The 19,386-nt window shown below is 32.9% G+C and overlaps 1 protein-coding gene across 4 annotated transcripts in view; it reads left to right on the top strand.

Annotated features, from left to right (window-relative positions):
* The window catches only part of LOC149802897 (cilia- and flagella-associated protein 337-like), a 146,498-nt gene that overhangs the window by 30,379 nt on the left and 96,733 nt on the right, over positions 1-19,386 (top strand). The window contains exon 1 of one of the 4 annotated variants that reach the window (XM_089952387.1): positions 11,119-12,649. The exons of the other annotated variants lie outside the window; for them this stretch is intronic. Coding sequence (XP_089808513.1) covers positions 12,468-12,649 — 182 coding nt within the window. The 5' untranslated portion in view covers positions 11,119-12,467. Of the gene's footprint in view, positions 1-11,118; positions 12,650-19,386 lie in introns of those variants that run through there. 4 annotated transcript variants of the gene reach the window in all.

Raw genomic sequence — 19,386 nt, 5'->3', positions numbered from 1 at the left:
CAAAGACAGAAACATACTGAAATGCAAGAAAAGATATTTATTGGACCACATAAAAGATTTATTGGACCACATTTTCTGGTGGCACTACCTATCAGATTCAGGGGAAATAACTGACTTTAAGCAAACACTGCATTTTACTGGAATTGTTGCACAAAAAGGCAAAATGCAAAGTGATAAGCTACCTTTGTAGTGTTTACTGTATAAATATTTAATTTAAATTTTACAAGTTAAGTGTTTTATTGTGCAATCTGTATACATATTTTTGAAGTCAACTTTAAAGTCTTGTAAATTATGGTATAATGTTTGGTCCAAAGAAAAATTCCAGTCTGAAGGAAATAACTTAAATATGGATGACGATGCACAATATTCTCCCATTTTCCAAGAGGTCAAATTAGAATTATTGGATTAACCTGACTGCAGAATAAATGGATTATCTGTTGAATGACCTACAGTTCAGCTTCTCATGATTGTGTTACACAAATAAGCAAACGAGGCACTTGATCGAGTATGCTACTTTTCACTGATAAAACACTCAAAAATGATCGTATAACAAATATTAGGTATGAGAAAAGGACCGTCATTAAATGTTTTTAATTAAAAAAACAAGACAATGGCCCCATGATACATCTGTGTGAATAATAAGTACATTCTTTTTAGCATTCATATATACTTAACATTTATCATTTTACTCACAATATTCTTGTCCCTTTCCTTCAATTGCTGTCTTTTCATGAAATTATATTGAAAGTAACTGTACTATAATGCATCTTTGTTGCTTATTTGTAAATATTTGCATATAATAGAGGGTCTCAAATGAAATTTCTTTTGTAAACTAATTGTTTTACCTACTGACAAAAGACTTTATTTATATTATTATTATTATTACTATTATTATTATTATTATTATTATTATTATTATTATTATTATTTCTTTTTATTATTATTATTATCTGTGAGTTGTTTTAAAATTCAGGTAGTACAAAATTAGATCAGGAAGCCTTGTCATGAAATTTTTTTGTGTACTCTTAAGATCTGTGCATGTTTTACATATAATTTTTGTAAGTGATTCCATAATGATGTTTTCCTTATGCACAAAACTTACACAATTTTGTTCATTAACTTGAAATTATAAATGGGATGGAGAACCACTGACTTGCTAAACCAGTGGTATTACTCTACAGCTACTTCCATGTTAAATAAATTAGCACTGAGTACTTATGCACAAATCACATGGAGAATGTTAGTACAAAAACAAAGACAAACATATCATCATGCATAGTTATGGTAACATATGAATCTGTCTTTGAATTCTTCATGCTATTTGTAAAATGTATGTTTTTTTTATGATAATTAGATTAAGTCTTTGTGAATAAATTCTCTATTCATTTTTCTCCATTTAAAATCAAATAATTTTTTTTACTGCTTATTTTAAATAAAGGATAAATTAAAACATTTAAATTTTAGTGTTGCTTCCCCTGCAACTGTGTTGAAAGCTTGCAATAGAACTCTTCATGGAAATTAATAGAAAAGGAAATTTGTGGGATCACACAGCCTTACTGCAAGTTCAAAAGGCACAGTGCCAAATCGAATGGTTTTGCCTGGTACCTGTCTTGCAACGTTGAGTTTTATGTCTCTATGTAGCCTTTATAGCTTCTTGCAGGTGATTATCAAATACATCTTTAGTAAACACATCATATATTGGGTATAACCAATCAGTCAAAGACCTTTACTGCCAAAATTCTCATCTAGTTCAGATTTTTTCACTTTTGCATTGGTGTGTCTATGAAAGGGAAGCAAATCTTTACATTATCACACAAAATATGACTCCAGAGAAAGAGTTATTTTTCTTGTCTTTAAATATTTGTACCTGGGAAATGGTTTTATTGTGTAGAAAAGTTATGTGCAGGAATGAATTCAGAAGTCTCAGTAATTTTCTCTTTGATTTCAATCAATCTACATTGCAAAACATGCATAAGGATTGTATAATAAATATATAAAGATACAGAGATTAAAATTAAATTTCAGATGTTTATCAGATAATGGGAATTGAATGTTAATTTTGGCCATTTTTAGGAGAACATGGAGGAGGGTGTGTCTTGATTCATTACAAAAAATTAAATTGTTTAAAATTTTTCTTAAGAATGAAGTACCATTCATTAAATTAATTTCCCCACAGAATATGTGTTTTGCTTTTGTTTTGTTTTAGTTATATCCTTGATAACATCCTTTTAATATTATTTTTATATTTATCACAAATAATAAGTAAGAAGCAAAATAAAAACAAATAGACAAAGCATTTACATGTAGACTGCAGGGAAAGATTCTATATTTAAGATGAAATTTTCTATTAAGATATAAGACACAGAAGTGTATTTCTACTACATAAGTATATCATAAATATTGTACTCAACATTTTTATTATTCGGTACATTTGTTTGGCTAATTGATAATTTGTTGTGCGTTTTATATAAGTTTATTTCGAAGATTTAAAGACTAACAAATGGTTATTACATTCAAATTGAACATGTTTATTTTAGGGATTAACAGAAACTTGCTGAATTCTTTTGTTTCTGTCATGATCGACGCTTTGTATACCCCATCATATGAAGAGATTGGTGATATACAGGATTTTTATTTGCATTCTCCCCTGTCCCCAGGGGAATTAAAAAAGCTCTGAATATTAGTGCACTGTACAACAAAGTTCTTTATTATTTAACAATATGTCTCCTCAAAGCACTCCCCATGCACCTGGACACATTTGCTTAGTCATGCTATAAAATTATTAAATGCCCCTTTTGTATTCACTTTTTGGTTCACTTGAAAACTGCACTTCCAACTGCATGGCAACTTTCAAATCACTGGCCCCTTAGTGATTTTTTCATAATGGGATTCAGTCAAAAATCATCTGAAGGTCTAAATCAGGGCTGCATGGAGGAAATGACAGAGTTTGGATGCTGTGCTCCTTCAGGAAGTCTGTCACAACACCAGATTCATGTGCTGGTGCATTGTTATTGGCAGATGGATACCTCAGATACCATTGCATAGACGAATGGTTTGGTAGTGTTCCACAGCTTTCAACCCTAATTCTGTTTTTGAGCAGCTATCAATAAATGTGGACCCATCATTCACAAACATTTCTGGACTTCATATGATTCTTCAGTAAATCTCAAAACAACTAACAAATTAATGCCTGTGACAGAAGAAGTATCTTCCACTGTGTTATCAAGCCTCTTCATTAATCGCCATTTCTCCACAGCCACTAACTACTTACCAATTGCAGACAACAATCTTCCAGAATGCAGTTCATCTTCCATAGATTCACAACCATCTTTAGAATGATGAATTATATATATATGAATTATATATATATGAATTATATATATATATATATATATATATATATTTATATTTTTAAACTTTTTCCAAGTCAGCCTTGTTATCAGTCAGAGAGTATCCTTAGAGCACCTAGATTTCACAGCATGCTGTTTTCTCAGTATCAGAATTGTTTCTCATTCTCTAACATTTTTTTATGTTACTGTCATTTACGCATGTTATATAATGAAAATATATCTGCAGGTGTCTGACATGTTGTACATGCAGCGGTAGATCATTTCATATAATGTTATTATGTCTATTGATTGGCATTAAACTTATTGCAATGATCAAAGAAACAAAAATGTTATAACAAAATGAAATTTTCAAATACCCCTAATACAGGTAAAACCTTTCATAATGCAATTTGTTATAACGATATTCCACTTATAACCTGATGGCAGCATTTTTTTTACTTAAGCTGACCTCTCTTTTTAACATCCTAAATACATGCTCTCAGAAAAGCTGATTATTCATATCCCTAGCAGATTATATAATCAAGAGGTTAGTTAAAATTGATGACTTAAATTTCAATGTGCATTGTCTATGTGGAAGTTTTTCAATTTTTTTTTAGCGTGATCCCACTTATATCACAGTGTTATTCTTTAGACCCCGGGCATCGCATTATAACAAGTTTTACCTGTATTTAGCTGCTTGTACTGGACATGTTACAGTTTCAATGGATTGCATATTTTAAGCTTAGATAATAGAGCAGCCTACTTTTCATCAAGAAAAAAGTAGTATACCAACCTTCTGCAGATATAGTCTTGTAAAGGAGTATATAAGGTGCCTACCCTCTGACCAGACTTGGCTTTTGGTACCATATGCACTCACTTATAAGTTGAGTCCAACTGCAATCTGTGATGGTAGATCTGGGCCTATGCAGTTTGTTAGCAGTAATCAGCAGAACAAACAACATAGACCCTGATCTGTAGGTGCCTTATGTGATGACAGATCAGGTCTATTTAGCTCGCAGTTGGACTTGACCTACACACACACACACACACACACACACACACACACACACACACACACACACACACACACACACACACACACACACACACACACACACACACCATGAAATCAGTGCCCTAAGCATGGCAAATGCACCCTGACCATAAAATCTTTCAAGTGAATAACTATTGTAAAGTACCTCTACCATTACGGTTGACTTATCTTGTACCATAATTTACTTGCTGGCTATATGAATACCAACCAGTAATGTCCTTAATTTAATCCATGGATATCAACATTTCAATTGATATGGATTGTTTTCATCCAACAGATATCTTTCAATACAAATTCTAAGAGTCCATTTTCTTTCATACAATTCCCTTCTCATGTGTAAATATATTCATTATTTTCGCCTCCTACTTACACCTGTAAAGGTCATTACACATTAGTGAGTGTACAACATGATGCCATTAAAGGAAATTATTCATGAGTTTTAAATGTGAAATAGGTGTATATTTGTCAGTCAAATACAAGTAATGGTTAAGTACAAAGCTGGATTTGAATGACATCCCAGAAAAGTGAGGAGTGTTTTTTGTGAAGATGTCATGTGAAAGTTGTGATGATTTGTTTTGTGTATTCCTTTGGGACATTTATCAAGCCTCTTCCAAATCAAGATTCCAAAGTGAAACTTGGGAAGAGAACTGATTTCTTCATGTTTGGTATTCCTCAGTGGATGTTTATCATTTATTTACTTTCAAGTTTTCTTGGTCAGACATTTTTGTTCTGATTATTTATTGGTTGGAGTATAATGACATAAAGGGTTTTGAATTCAGGAGGTAAATGTTGAATAGTGATTCACATTTGCTGACATTATTGTTTTCATGTATTTGCATGTACATTGGCTAAGAACCTAAAATTTAAAATTATGCTTGCTGGTTGGTTCATATTTTCTGAGATTTGTTGGCATTTGTTTCTCTGTTCAATTAGAGTTACACTTTCTTAAAACTTAATGTAGTGGAATTAGTCCAGCTGATAAGGAAACATGGATATTTTATACATATTCATATTCCTTTGTACAAGTCCTTCAGATTTTTATTAAACTTAGTCTATATATACAAATTAAATACAGTCAATTAAATTTACATAAAACTTATTAATAGGAAGGTTGTTTCTTAATTTAATTTTCATTCAGATGAAGAATTTTGAGATTGCTTTCATGGTGGACATGAACACACTTTTTCTTGAAGTGAAGAAATTTAATTTACATTCAATTTACATACATACAATACCAATTGGTTGAATTAATCCTTGATTGATTGGTTTTGCATGTTTAACATTATTTTTTAAACATAATAGGCTATACATGGTGGCCAGTATATTTGGTGGAGGACAAACATGTGAAGACCCAGTGAAGAACCACTAACCCCAGGAAGCTTTCTCACATACCTACATTGGCTAAGCTGAGATTAAAATCCACACAGAGATGTGAGATCTGAGTGATCCCTAAAGGTGATTACCAAAGATCAGCCAGTCAGCCAATGCCCATGTATTCTTGATGGCCCAGATGTTGGAATAGTGTGATTTTTAAGGATGTCCACTTTTGTAATATCAATTGCGTACTGTCCAGATTGAAAAGACATGCTCATTACATTATGATGGCATAAATATATGGTCACTTGTATGGATACTAAGCACTAGCAACTCTAGAAGAGATTGGACATAAAATGACAGTGTTGTGGTCTGTCTCTTAGGAAATAAAGAAAAAATAAACATTTAGTAACATATATTTTCACTTAAAGTTTAACTGCAAACTGTGAAGACCAAGATCTGCCAATGCATAGTATGCTGGCACATCTGGGGCTATGCAGTTTATCAGAAGTAATTAATAGAGTAAACAAAATAGAACCACATCTGCTGGCACATTATGCAATGGCAGATCAGGGTCTTTGTTGTTTGCACTTAGACTTATAAGCAAGCATATGTGGTAGTTGCCTAAATATTGTCACTGAAATATTGCACAAGATAGAGTGGTTAAATCAATGAAATATATATGAGACCTTCAAAAATTATCGCTGCCGATTTATGACCTGCCATAAATGGGCTGGGCTGGCTTTTTGTTATGAAAAACAAATATAATCTCAATATCTGTGTCATTCTGGAAAAATTCATCAACATATGATTTTATTATTGCAATTCATCTTTAGCCTATAAAGTTTTTATGAATGTATAAATATTTATTCAGCTATTATTTTATGGGCATTTGATGACAGGGTACTTTCCCACACTTTTCTGTCATGACTTGTAGTTACAGATAGCTATTCACCTAACAATGACACCAACAATTACATGTCAATCTTTTGTCTGCTCTGGTGGCCTAGTGGTTAAAGCATCTGCCTTGGAAGTGGTAGGTCGTGGGTTTGAACCCCAGCCAAGTCATACCAAAGACTTACAAAAATGGTTCTAACAGCTGCCTCGCTAGGTGCTCAGCATTAAGAGGTTAGTGTTAGGACTGGTTGGCCTGGTGTCAGGATAATGTAACTGGGTAAGACATCATGCTACATGTCTTTGGCATGATGCCCCAGTGCTAGACATCTCTGTAAACTGGCACACTGCAGACATCGTAGCAATATGACTGAAAAATTGTTAAAGCTACATTAAAATTCCTAATCACACACACACGCACACACACACACACACACACACACCACTTTAATGGCACTAATTTCAACACATGACAATCCTGTTTAAACATCATCTGATACTTTGTCAAGTTTTAATAGTTTATCCACAGTGGCATTTCATTGATCCCATTCTCACTTATATACTTTAACCTACTTGCATAATGGAATCCAAACAAATTCTATTTAAAATCCTTTATAGGTTTGCTCAAGACAATTGCAACTTGTACTTTTCTTTTTCCTTGTCATGTTGTGTTCTACATACATACACACACACACACATATATATATATATATATATATATATATATATATATATATATATATATATATATATATATATATATATATATATATATATATATATATCTGAAAACATTTGAGGGAATGAAATGTATACTCAACAATAATTTGGAAGAATGGTGTCCAGTTGAACAGTCTATTAAATGATCAGATTGTATATAATAGATGACAAATATTTGTTAGTGTAACATCAACACTTTGCTATCCATTCCTAAATGTTTAAATTGGGTAATCAGGCAAAATGCATGTTGGCATGAAGCAAACATTTACACCATAATGTTAACTCATACATGTGATATATCTCATATAAATGTGAGTTATGTGTTATCAATATTAACTCTTGGTACTTCTACAGTGGAAATTTACTGATCAGTATACCTACCGTATGTACTCGCTTATGATTCAAGTTCAACTGCCAGCAACACAGACCCAGATCTACTATCACTAATGTGATACAGATCAGGACCTATGTTGATCTACTGATTACTCCTGACAGATTGCAGAGACACAAACCTGCTGGTAGATTATGTGACAGCAGATCTGGGTTTGTGCAGTTTGCATCTGGATCCAATTTATAAGTGAGTATATAAGTGACTGGTACGTTGTCTTTCCATCAATTTTGATACTTATGGTATTAAGAGCTTTTTTCATTTTAATAAATAATAGGTACAAATATTAATTACAATTTGGGCTAATTCTGAAGTACAAATATTTTTAAGTATTATAATAATGTAAAGTTTTATGTACAAACAACTTAAGGCCAAAAAGTTATGATTTGCATTGTTGTGTATGAAAAATGAGAGGGAAAAAAATAAAGACATTATAGTAATGCTATGTGTAGAATACCTATTCAGTTTCATTACAATATCCTGACCAGTATCCAGTTTTTATGCAATGTAATTATGGAAATCATATCTGTGTAGGCTGACAGTTGGCTTAGACTGGTTGCTTCCAAAGTATAGTTCGATTTGATTGGACCAGTCTATATTTCACTCATTGTAGCCTTTAAAAGCAGCAATCTCAGTTCCTAACTTTTAAATACAGTGCAAATATTAAAATTCAGAGTGATTTGAAGTACCTAACAGTTTGATTTCTGTTTTGGGGTAATGCTAGAGTTTTCATGGTTGCAAGCAAGAGTGGGCTTCACAGCTTAACTAAGCAGCCCATTTCAGCTTAGCTAAGAAGCCCATTTCAGCTAACAAAGAAGCCGATTGCAACTTCATTAACTCTGACAATTCAAATAACTCATGATTGGCATGGTTGTTGTCAAACTCATTTTAAAAGAATAGTCTATTGGCATATAAAGAAGGATTATTCTGTGTTACCTATAGCTTACCTGTGCTATTTTCCTGCACAATAGCTGATGGCATGCTTTAGACTGTTTACTCATTGATTTGGAATGCATACTTTAAGGCATTTACAGCTAGTGTACATTATTGTTATATTTATACTGTAATTCAATTTCAATGGCCTTGTCATTTGTTGGATTTAACTGTGTTTGTTGATGGGGTACCAGATTAATACTTCTTACTCAATAATGCAAAAAAGCCATTTGATATCAAAATTAGTTTATTTTCATGATCTTGAAAAATATTGCTTTTGACTCAAGAGCAAAGGTACACACTTTGGTTGTCTCTTTGAAAAAGATGACTTTTTTACTCAAGAGGAAGGATACAGTCTGTTGGTTGTCTCTCTGATACAGTTGGCTTTTGACTCAGGAGCAAGGATACACATTTTGGTTGTCTCTTTGATGAAGATGGCTTTTTGACTCAAGAGCAAAGGTTCACCTTGTGAATGTCTCTTTGATACAGTTGGCTTTTGACTCAAGAGCAAAGGTACACAATTTGGTTGTCTCTTTGATGAAGATGGCTTTTTGACTCAAGAGCAAAGGTACACCTTGTGGTTGTCTCTTTGATACAGTTGGCTTTTTGACTCAAGAGCAAAGGTACACCTTGTGGTTGTCTCTTTGATACATGTTCTTTCCTTCTCATACTATGTAAGCTCATGTTAATTTAAATCTTTATAATCTCATAAACTGATATTGAGGAAGCAAACTGCTTCTAACTGCTTACATCAATGGAGTCTTTGCACAAAACCTTGTGTTCAAAATTTTTAAGTGACTACTGTGACCATTAATATAAGACATAAATTGTATTTATTCTTTACCTTTTCACGTTGCTCATAAAGTTCATGCTCTTACACCAAAGAATTTAGAAACTTACTGGTCTTTAAAGGCATTATTCAGTAAGTTAAAAAAATATAGAAGTTCTTTAATTTCCAGCTTTTTCCCTCATTAAATTCATATGCTTAAATAAAGATATTGTAAACTGAGTGCAAAAAGATGGTCAGACATTCCTCACATCAATATGAAAGTTTTCTTGACTTTGTGTTCTAATAAATTGTATATGGTTTTGTCCTTTATTACAAGGCAGCAAATTCATGACATGCTGGAAATGAAACATTTATCTTACCAAGATAGAAAATGGATTGATTCCTACGGGGTAACAAATTTGACACCTTTATCAATAAAGTTTGTCAATTGTACACATTACTATACAAAAATTAATCTGAGATAGAAAAGGAATTCATAAGTGTGCTACATGTATTACATAATAGGATCTGACGGTAAGCAAATATGTCCCATCATTAACACATTGCATAAGGTCCATTATTATCCATTCATACTGAGAAAACTAATTACACTAATTAAAATAACTTTTTGTACTATATCATTATCACTGGAAGAGAAACTATTTGCAAACCTTCATATGTGATATTAAATTTCTCAGTTGTACTACAATTTCACAGAATTAATACAGTTTAACAACCTATTGATCTAGTCAAAATATTTGTATTCATATTGGTATCCAAGCTACCAGTCACACTAGGAAAATCAATTGGGCTTTGGTTATGAAATTTTAAGTGTTCAGATTAGAAGTGAAATTATCATCTGTACTCACTTATTAAGTTAGATCCTGCTGCAGACTGCACAGACCCAGATCTGCCATTGCATAATGCACTGGCAGAACATAGATCAGGGTCTATGTTGTTTGCAATTGGATCTGATTAATGATTGAGTATATGAGGTGTATACTTTTGCACCTGTGCAGTTGTACATATATATATATATATATATACCATCTTCACTCACTTATAAGTCAAGTCAAACTGCAAACAACAAAGATATGATCTGCCATAGCATAATCCATTTTGCTGGGCATAGAGGTTTTAACTTGTAATGTCTGGACAAGACTTATCTGTGTGAACACTAATATACAACAAAATAAAGTAAAAGAGTAATATATTGTATAGAAAAAGAAAGAAAAAATTAAAAGTATTCTATGCATGTTGTAGCAAATGTAAAGGTCGATAGAGAATCAAATCTGACAACTTTATACTCATTTAAAGTCAGGCTTTTTATTATCTTCATCATCTTAGTACAACGACTGTGTTAGTCTTGACTTCACATTCAGATCTATTTGAATAGAAAGACTCACGGCGTTTCAAAAGGTGATTGAGACACCTGGGTACATTTATATTAATGTATGCGCCAGCATGAAGGTATTAAAAAATTACAAATCCTCCCCAATATCAATCACGTTTCAAACGCTATCAGAAATTGGTTGTTTCTTCAGTTGTGACATTGGTATTCTTATAGAAATGTAAAATTAATTGCAGCCATATCAGGTGACATGGACCACCTATCAGCAAATCCATGTAATTATATTTATATGTGGACAACATGGGCAGCATGTAATAATTTTAATTGCTGATTTGATGGGTCCAAAGGCAAAATAGTTTACTTTTGATATTGTCCAAGGGTTTTTGTACACTTTACATGATTGCTGTTAAGTGTTTGTTTAGCTTTTTTAGTTTTTTTATGGTTTATGTCAAATGGAAAAGTCATGGCTTTGCTGTATGGCATTCCTTTGCTGTCAGGAGATTTGCAAGCAAGATAATTGACTGGGTATTCCACTTTAACTGATAATTATATCATCAACTTAGAATATTCTAGTGTGTTTCAGCTGATTTGTGCTCAAATTGTGTCATAAAAGTGTACTTTAGTAGAATTAAAGATTTCTGGATTTGTTAAAGGTTTAATTGGAGTTTAAAAATGTTTTTCTTCAGTTTCAGTTGTGTCATAAATTGATATTAAAGTGCCAGGAAGGGATGATAAGACTGCCATTATGGTTAATCAACTTCATACATGTAGTTTCAGTGAAATACTTTCAAGGTTTTTATAGATTAAATAGCTAAATAAATTTGAAAGTTTATCCTTTATTGGATGTATTTATATGAGTGACATGAAATTGAGCAGGTGCCTTGTGTATTCTGTTTGAGAGCGTGTAGAAATGGGATTGGGGGGAGGGCTTTACTTACCTGGTACATCAAGAGTAATATGTATTTCTGCAAATTCAACATTGAACAGTTCCTGATAACTACAGGATTAAGATTTTATGCTTAGTAAGGATTCGGATGTCAATGATTGAAAATATTTGGGAATTGCATAAAATGTGTGTGCTAATGTGTTGTTGACATACAAAAGGTTGAAGATCAGAAATTATATTAATGCCACCAAAGCAAATTTAACTTTAAGAAATGTATTTGTTTTTGTGAGCTGAAAATTTAAAGCCTAGCTCTAATTTGGTATTTTCAAAATACATATTGATCTTTAAGGTTTTATTTGGCTGTATTTAAGGGTTTTAATTGGCTGTAGACTGTATTAAATGTATTAGTAGTCTATGGACTGTATTGAGTGTTTTAGCTGGTTGTAGACTGTATTAAGGGTTTTAATTGATTGTAGACTGTATTAAGTATTTTAGCTGGCTGTAGACTGTATTAAGTAATGTAGAATATTTTTCTGCTAGGAATTCATGAACTAATGCTTTCAGTTTATAGTAGACAGTTTTTACCATAATAAATTCCTTTATGTAATTTGAAACTTTTTAACATTTTTTTATGAGTAGCTCAGTTGATCTCAGTGGGATGAAAATAGAAGACAGGCCTACGCTAGAGAAATCTGAGATATGCAATATTTGCACCATTTATGTCAAGAGTAAACATTATCATGGAGTTGGAAGAGACAAGTTGTTTTTAAAAGTCACAGATATTTTATAATCTCATCAGGAAAGAGTTAATCAAAATATTTAAGTTAAAATGTCTGACCTTAGTTCAGTAAGAACATCTGTTGATTCTGATATCGTCACATATGGTGAGAATTATCCTCACGGAAAAGGGACGTATAAAGCTGGAAAGTTACAGGATAAGGAATTACCCAATGAACCATTCAGCAAAATTTTGACAGATAGGGATCCAAGTGAGGCAGAGCAAACAAATGGGTGAGTAGCATCAAGTTCACTAAACGTTCTCTAACACTTATGCCATTTAAGTTGATGCACTCAAAATAAATTTATAAATTGTCATTATTCAAAGATTTCGTCAGTACTTAAATGTTTTGATTGGGGCACTTGTATAGTATAATAAACACCATTCTGTACATTTAAATTTCTTTCTTTCTAAACTTAATGAATTTTAACATCATGACAATTTTGTTCAATCTTTAAAAAATATGTTCAGTTTGCATACATTGTATTAATATTCTATCTGTGATTATAAATGTTTTAAATTTTAAGAACATGCATTTTTATTAAATGACGTCTTGTTATGAGGTGAAATGTTATTGGTAATGGTCTACTTTGTGCACTAAGCAAGGCAATTATGGTGGGTTCATTTGTGCTTCAGGGGAAACAACTCTTTTTGATCTAGCTTCAGGTGAACCATTTTACATTTTATTTTATCTGTGTCGTCTTGTCTGTGTACAGATATTAAATCAAATATTTACTGTTCATTTACATAAAGACCATAATATACTTCAAATATTTACTCTGTAAATAACATTTAAGACACTGTGATTGCATGTTTATGTCATCTCTTTATGATTTTTAGTACTGTATATACTCTCTTATAAGAATGAGTCCAATTGCAAACTGCATAGACCAAGATCTATTGCACTGGCAGATCTGGATTCATGCAGTTTGTAAGGAGTAATCAGTAGAACAAACAAGACAGACCCTGATCTGCAGGCACGTTAAGCTAAGGATCTATTATTTGCAGTCTGACTTGACTTATAAGCAAGTTTATGCAGTACATTTAGTTCAACATCATGCATGGCCCTTGTAATGCCAGTACCTTGACAAATGGGACAGGTAAAGGTGGAGATTAAAGTGCCATAGTTATCTCATACTTCAAGAGTGTGTGTGTATGTGATTTAGATTTTGAACATAGCTTTAACAATTTTCCAGTCATATCATGATGATTTTTATCATGTGGCAATTTAAAGTGATGTCTAGCAATGGGGCATCATGATGCAGACATATAGCATTATGTCCTACCCAATCACATTATCCTGACACCAGGCCGACCAGTCCTAGCACTAACCTCTTAATGCTGAGCGCCTAGTGAGGCAGCTGTTAGTACCATTTTTATGAGTCTTTGATATGACTTGTCCGGGGCATACATCAAGAGAATAATGATTAATAGATGCAAGAGATGAGAAAAGGAGTAATTATTATTTGAACAAGTGAAAATGCTGAGGGTTCACTTTTAAATGCACTCATTACAATGTTTGCTTTCATATAACTTTTAGCACCGAACTTCAAGTAGTGTAAATGCATAGGCCTGAAAATCGTACAAGACTTTGTGTCATCCAATCAAAAAGAAAAAAAATTACATTTGTAATGACACTTTTGGTTGGTTGTGAGTGAAAGTTCAGTCTTAAACTTAAGTTCAGAGTTGTATATTTCCAGGTCAGATCCAGTGTTGCAATTTGCACTGACTGGTCCGGGTTTATGCACTATGCGCTGGAAGATTGGTGTATCTACAATTTACATTTTCCTGTTTGTTATACATGGAATAATATGCATTGGAAGATCAGGATCTGTGCTGTTCATTCTACTTGTTCCAACGTAACAGTGTAGATTCAAATCTGCTGGTCCATTTTGAATTGGTAGATCTGGGTTTATACTGTTTGCATTTGACTATAAGTTATACATTAGTTAATAGGGATTGGCTATTATTTATGCAAAGATTTATATAATTTTTATGTCAGGTTGGCACCAAAATAAGAAAATCCCAGTCAAGGTGTTGCATTATTGGTCTTTGGTGAGGCTTTGCTGAGCAAAAGATACAGAATCAAACCAATCCCAGCCTTTAAGTTAAATTAAAGACTGGGATTTGCTTGACTCTGTGTCAATGCCTATCTTATTTTCAAAGAGGCTAGATAAATTATAAATTCCATCATATCATTTACACCCTTTTTGTGCTTTCATTGATTTCTAGCATTATGACATTATTAAAATCAGCATCCGCCTCAGATGCAAGAGGTTGTGGGTTTGATCCCCGGCTGAGTCAAACCAAAGACATCTGAAAATGGTACTAACAGCTGTCTCGCTTGGTGCTCAGCATTAAGAGGTTAGTGTTAGGACTGGTCAGCCTGGTGTGAGGATAATGTAATTGTTTGGGACATAATGCTACGTGTCTGCAGCATGATGCCCCAGTGCTAGACATCACTATAAACTGCCACACTGCAGACATCGTAGCGATATGACTGGAACATTGTTAAAAGCTACGTTAAAGTCTAAATCACACACACACACACACACACATTATTAAAATCAATCATAGTCATTATAATGTCATGAAACATGTGACAAACATGAAAAGAAGCAGTCACAAATTCATAACATTTCTCTGTCACATGAGTGGGAGAAAAACAGTACATGGTACAAAGTAAGATGTACAATGTGTCTTCTGGCACTCACAGGGATTTGCTCATCAGAAGAGTTTTCTGAGCACTTTCTTTCATGCCAGTATGTGTTTGATCAAATAACTCCACCTAGCAACCCAAGACACACATAACAGAATTAATGGAAGTTAGAATGTATATGTTGCATGAATACTAGTTGATGGAGGAATAGAGATTTGATTAGTATTTTACACTACAGGTAATATATTCTTCCCTGTGAATACCCACTAATCTAAACAGAAGAAAGATATATAAAAAAATTGGCAAACTGTACAACTCCAACATGTGTAATTTTGCCTAGAAAATATGTAGGACATCCAGAATGTTTGTAGTAGTGGTAATTTTCAGTTGTCATCACATGGTTTCTACAGGCAAGGAAATTCAATAAAAACTTTTTCTCTAACAGATTTCTCTTGTTACATAAAACTTTATGACTGACCATTCACCTGTTTCTACAGAATATCTGTTATCTATCAACCTAATTCTTGAATACTTGTGTTTTGTCAGATTGGGTCAGGGTCTACCCTGTTTGTACTATAGATAATGCAAGCACAGAATGAAAAGTACATAATATAGTACATGATGATGATTAACTTCAATCTAAGTCTATACTTTTCACAGTTAAGTATGTACTGTATATACTGGTTATGAGATGAATTCAACTGCAAACTGCACAGACCCAGATCTGCTGTTCCATAATGTGCTATCAGAGCTGGATCTGTGCAGTTTGTTAGCAGTAATCAGTAAAACAAACAAAATAGACCCTGATCTGCGGGTACATTATGCTATGGCAGATCAGGATCTTTGTTATTTGCAGTTTGCAGTTTGACATGACTTCTAGGCAAGTATATTAAGGTATGTTCTTAAATAAAGGTAACTTACCGGTAGGTAAATTACAGGTAGGTAACAAAGTTTATAAACACTGTTGGACTCATTCAATTACTGTTTTACTTCTTCAACTGATTCAGAACTGATTGGAACATAGTTTATACATTTAATATATTGTAGGAAATAAATAATGTAGTCTTTCTTTAAATGAAACATATTTTCATCTAAATTCAGTGCACTTAATAATAGATTACTTTGTCAGAAGCCTTTGGACACTTGACTGAATAATCATATTTTTCATATCTCAGGACAGTGCAATTAAATTGTAATTAGTGCAATTAAAATTGTAATTAGTTGTAATTAATTGTAATTTGTGCAATTAAATTGTAATTAGTTGTAATTAATTGTAATAAGTACAATTAAATTGTAATTAGTGCAATAAAAAGAATTTAAATAATTTTAATATGTTTATGCATGTGTAATAATGAGCTGTCAAAGTCATATTTGATATTTTTTTAATAGTAAGGCAAATGCCCAAATCAAGATAAAGACTAAAAGTTGCAGATGTATCAGATATGTGTCAAGAGTAATATAAATTATATAATAATTGGTCTCAAAAGGTCAACTGTAAATTATAGTCAGATTTAAAGTTGCGATAAAATGAAAAAAGATACCTGCAGGCTTCACCTATTGATTGACCTCTCACACTAAGCTAGTGTCACAATCCATCATCATCATCATCAACAAAAGGCTTGTGTTTCAAACACACTTCTCTATGTACCCTGCGTTAAGTCTTATCAATTGATTTTAGGCATGCTTTTAATATAATAAAATTCTGTCTGAATCTTTCTGACATGAAGTTAATACTGAAATTCAGTGATGATTATCTGTTGTGAACATGGGAAATGTGCAGAGGTGGAGTTAGCGTGCATCTTTCCCTTTCCTCCTTCCCGTCTGCATCCCTCTCATGCAAAACTATTGAGCATCTGATATTGTAAATCACAAAACTCTTGCCAACCTAAAATAACAAAGCAACAAAATTTGCAAAAATTCTGTTCAGTTAACATGTTGGTAATAGAAATATGAAAATATCATAACCTTTATGTTCCTAGTGTCACATATGGTAACATCTCATTAGAGCGCAAACCATTAGAGCTTATCACACTAGAGCGCAAAAAATATTTTTGTCCTACTAGAGCTAATCTTATTAGGGCACATCCCATTAGAGCGCGAAGAACTAGTATCACTAGAGCGCGAACTAATCAAAAGAATTTTGAAGAAACAAAGTATTTATTATTCTCATTCATGGGTTGCTCATTGATATTGGCATTTTATTATTTTACAATGTGTCATACTCATGCTGTCCTTGGAGCTTGTCTCTTTGTTTTCCTTCCCGGTATATTTCTTTATGACATATACTTCCTTCTTCAGACACTTGGTCTTGCGAGTGGTTTCTATATCATGGTCCCTAAATTATAGTGATCTTGACCAAGGATCAATCTATTACAGTATTGTGTTTGTGTTATATATGTATCTATATTGTTTTATTCATGTAATATCATGTTTGTGCTAGGAATGACCACTTTATATATTTTAATTTGCATTACATTTTGTATCTACTTGTTTATTTGCGTACAAAAAAGAATAAACTGGTGTAAGGTATAATAGTTGTATAAAATTATGTGTACTGATGGTTCTCTGGTTTCTATCTAGTAATTATTTTTTAATAGTGATGAGACCGCCATTTTTGTACGTATTATAATATATATATAACATCAAACGTGATGGCAATTCAATCTTGTTGAACTTAATTTTTTTCTCTGCACCCTATTATGAATGCGCTCTAGTGAGATTTTTTTATGCCCTAATGGGATTAGCCCTAATGAGAAAAAGAAATTTTTCAGCGCCTCACTGAGTGGCGCTCAAATGGGATACGTTCTAGTGAGACCAAACCATCATATATATATATACTTGTTTATAAGTTGAGTCAGATGCCATCACATACTATGAATGCAGATCAGGGTCTGTGTTGTTTTTTGTTGTACTGGATGCTCCTAACAAACTGCACTGACACAGTGAGTATATATGGTACGTTGAATATATTGAATTTCCCCCAAAATGTATGACACAAAATATGATTGACAGTATTTTTTAACTGGCTCAATCTGCACTGAGGACAAGTGCTATACCATTTAACTTCAGAAGAAAATGGACCACAAATTCATCATACATGTTGGTAGTTAATCACTATAGGGTGACACAGGTAATTCATTCAATCTAAAAGGACTACTGGATTGCTCTTTCCACATCAAGCAAATCAATAGAAATTGTGAATTATGCAGCATGATGTTTATTACAAAACTGTACCTGAATGACTGACTTTCAGCCATTACCATAAATGTGTTTCTGTAAGCTGACCACAGTAGAAAAAAAGGATCAGAGAAAGAATACATTTTGGCCACTTACCATGGTGATTATTTATTTTTTGTTTTTTTATTTCTGATGTTTAACCCCAGTTTTAGCACATGATAGGCCATACATGGCAACCAGTAAATTTTATTGGAGGAATAGCCAGGGAAGACCCCCCCCCCCCCCCCCGGAAGAACCATCATCCCTTGGGAAGCTATTGGCAAGCTTTCTCATATATACAGATTGTCAAGCCAAGACTCAAACACATATGACAGGTGAGATACGTGTGATCCATAAAGGCAAGTGCCTTAGATCACTTGGTCTCTTGGACCCCCCACCACCAATGTGCAGCATTGCTTTCTCATGATAGTTCTAAATGAGCTTGTAGTGTAATGTCCAGGATACAGTTAAAATTTATCAAAATGTGCCTTATTCACAACCTAAAATTTTAGTAAATGAATTTATATTTCCTTGATTCTTTCTTGATACTGTCAAAAATATTTGAGAAAATTCATTCATCACTAAGTTTGCTAAATATTTTTGTTTTACGCTATATTGCCTGAGCTTGTTGATTATAATGATAATGAGTTTTGGCAGGTAAGCAAGTAGTTCAAGCAATTTTCAAGGCCTTACAATCAATTAACTTAATAATTGTCTAAATGTTCAGTTAAGTGAGGATATATAATAAATTTGTGTTCATCCAGCCAGCCAGCCATCAAACCATCATCCTTCCATCTATCACTCATTATCACAACTAGTTTGGCTATTTTTCTTTGATTGCCATGGAACTTGGTAAATATTTATGGTTATGACCTAGACATGAGTAACTGGTATAAATAAATCACTTTGTTCTGACAATTGTTTTAGAGTTATTGGCCCTTGTTAACTTGTAATAGTGTATATCATAGTCTCATTAGTGCAACTAGTTCCACAATTTGTAATTGGTTGCCATGAATCTTTATGATGGTCATGATCTAAATATGTGCAAATTGATCAAATCACTTTCCTCACAAATTTTTGTTAGAGTTACTGCCC

This window comes from Sinohyriopsis cumingii, chromosome 3 (assembly GCF_028554795.1).
Source record: "Sinohyriopsis cumingii isolate HCF-2022 chromosome 3, ASM2855479v2, whole genome shotgun sequence".
NCBI classification, from domain to species: Eukaryota; Metazoa; Mollusca; class Bivalvia; order Unionida; family Unionidae; genus Sinohyriopsis; species Sinohyriopsis cumingii.
Note: the sequence above shows the minus strand (reverse complement) of the source record. Positions and strands in the feature narration are given on the sequence as shown.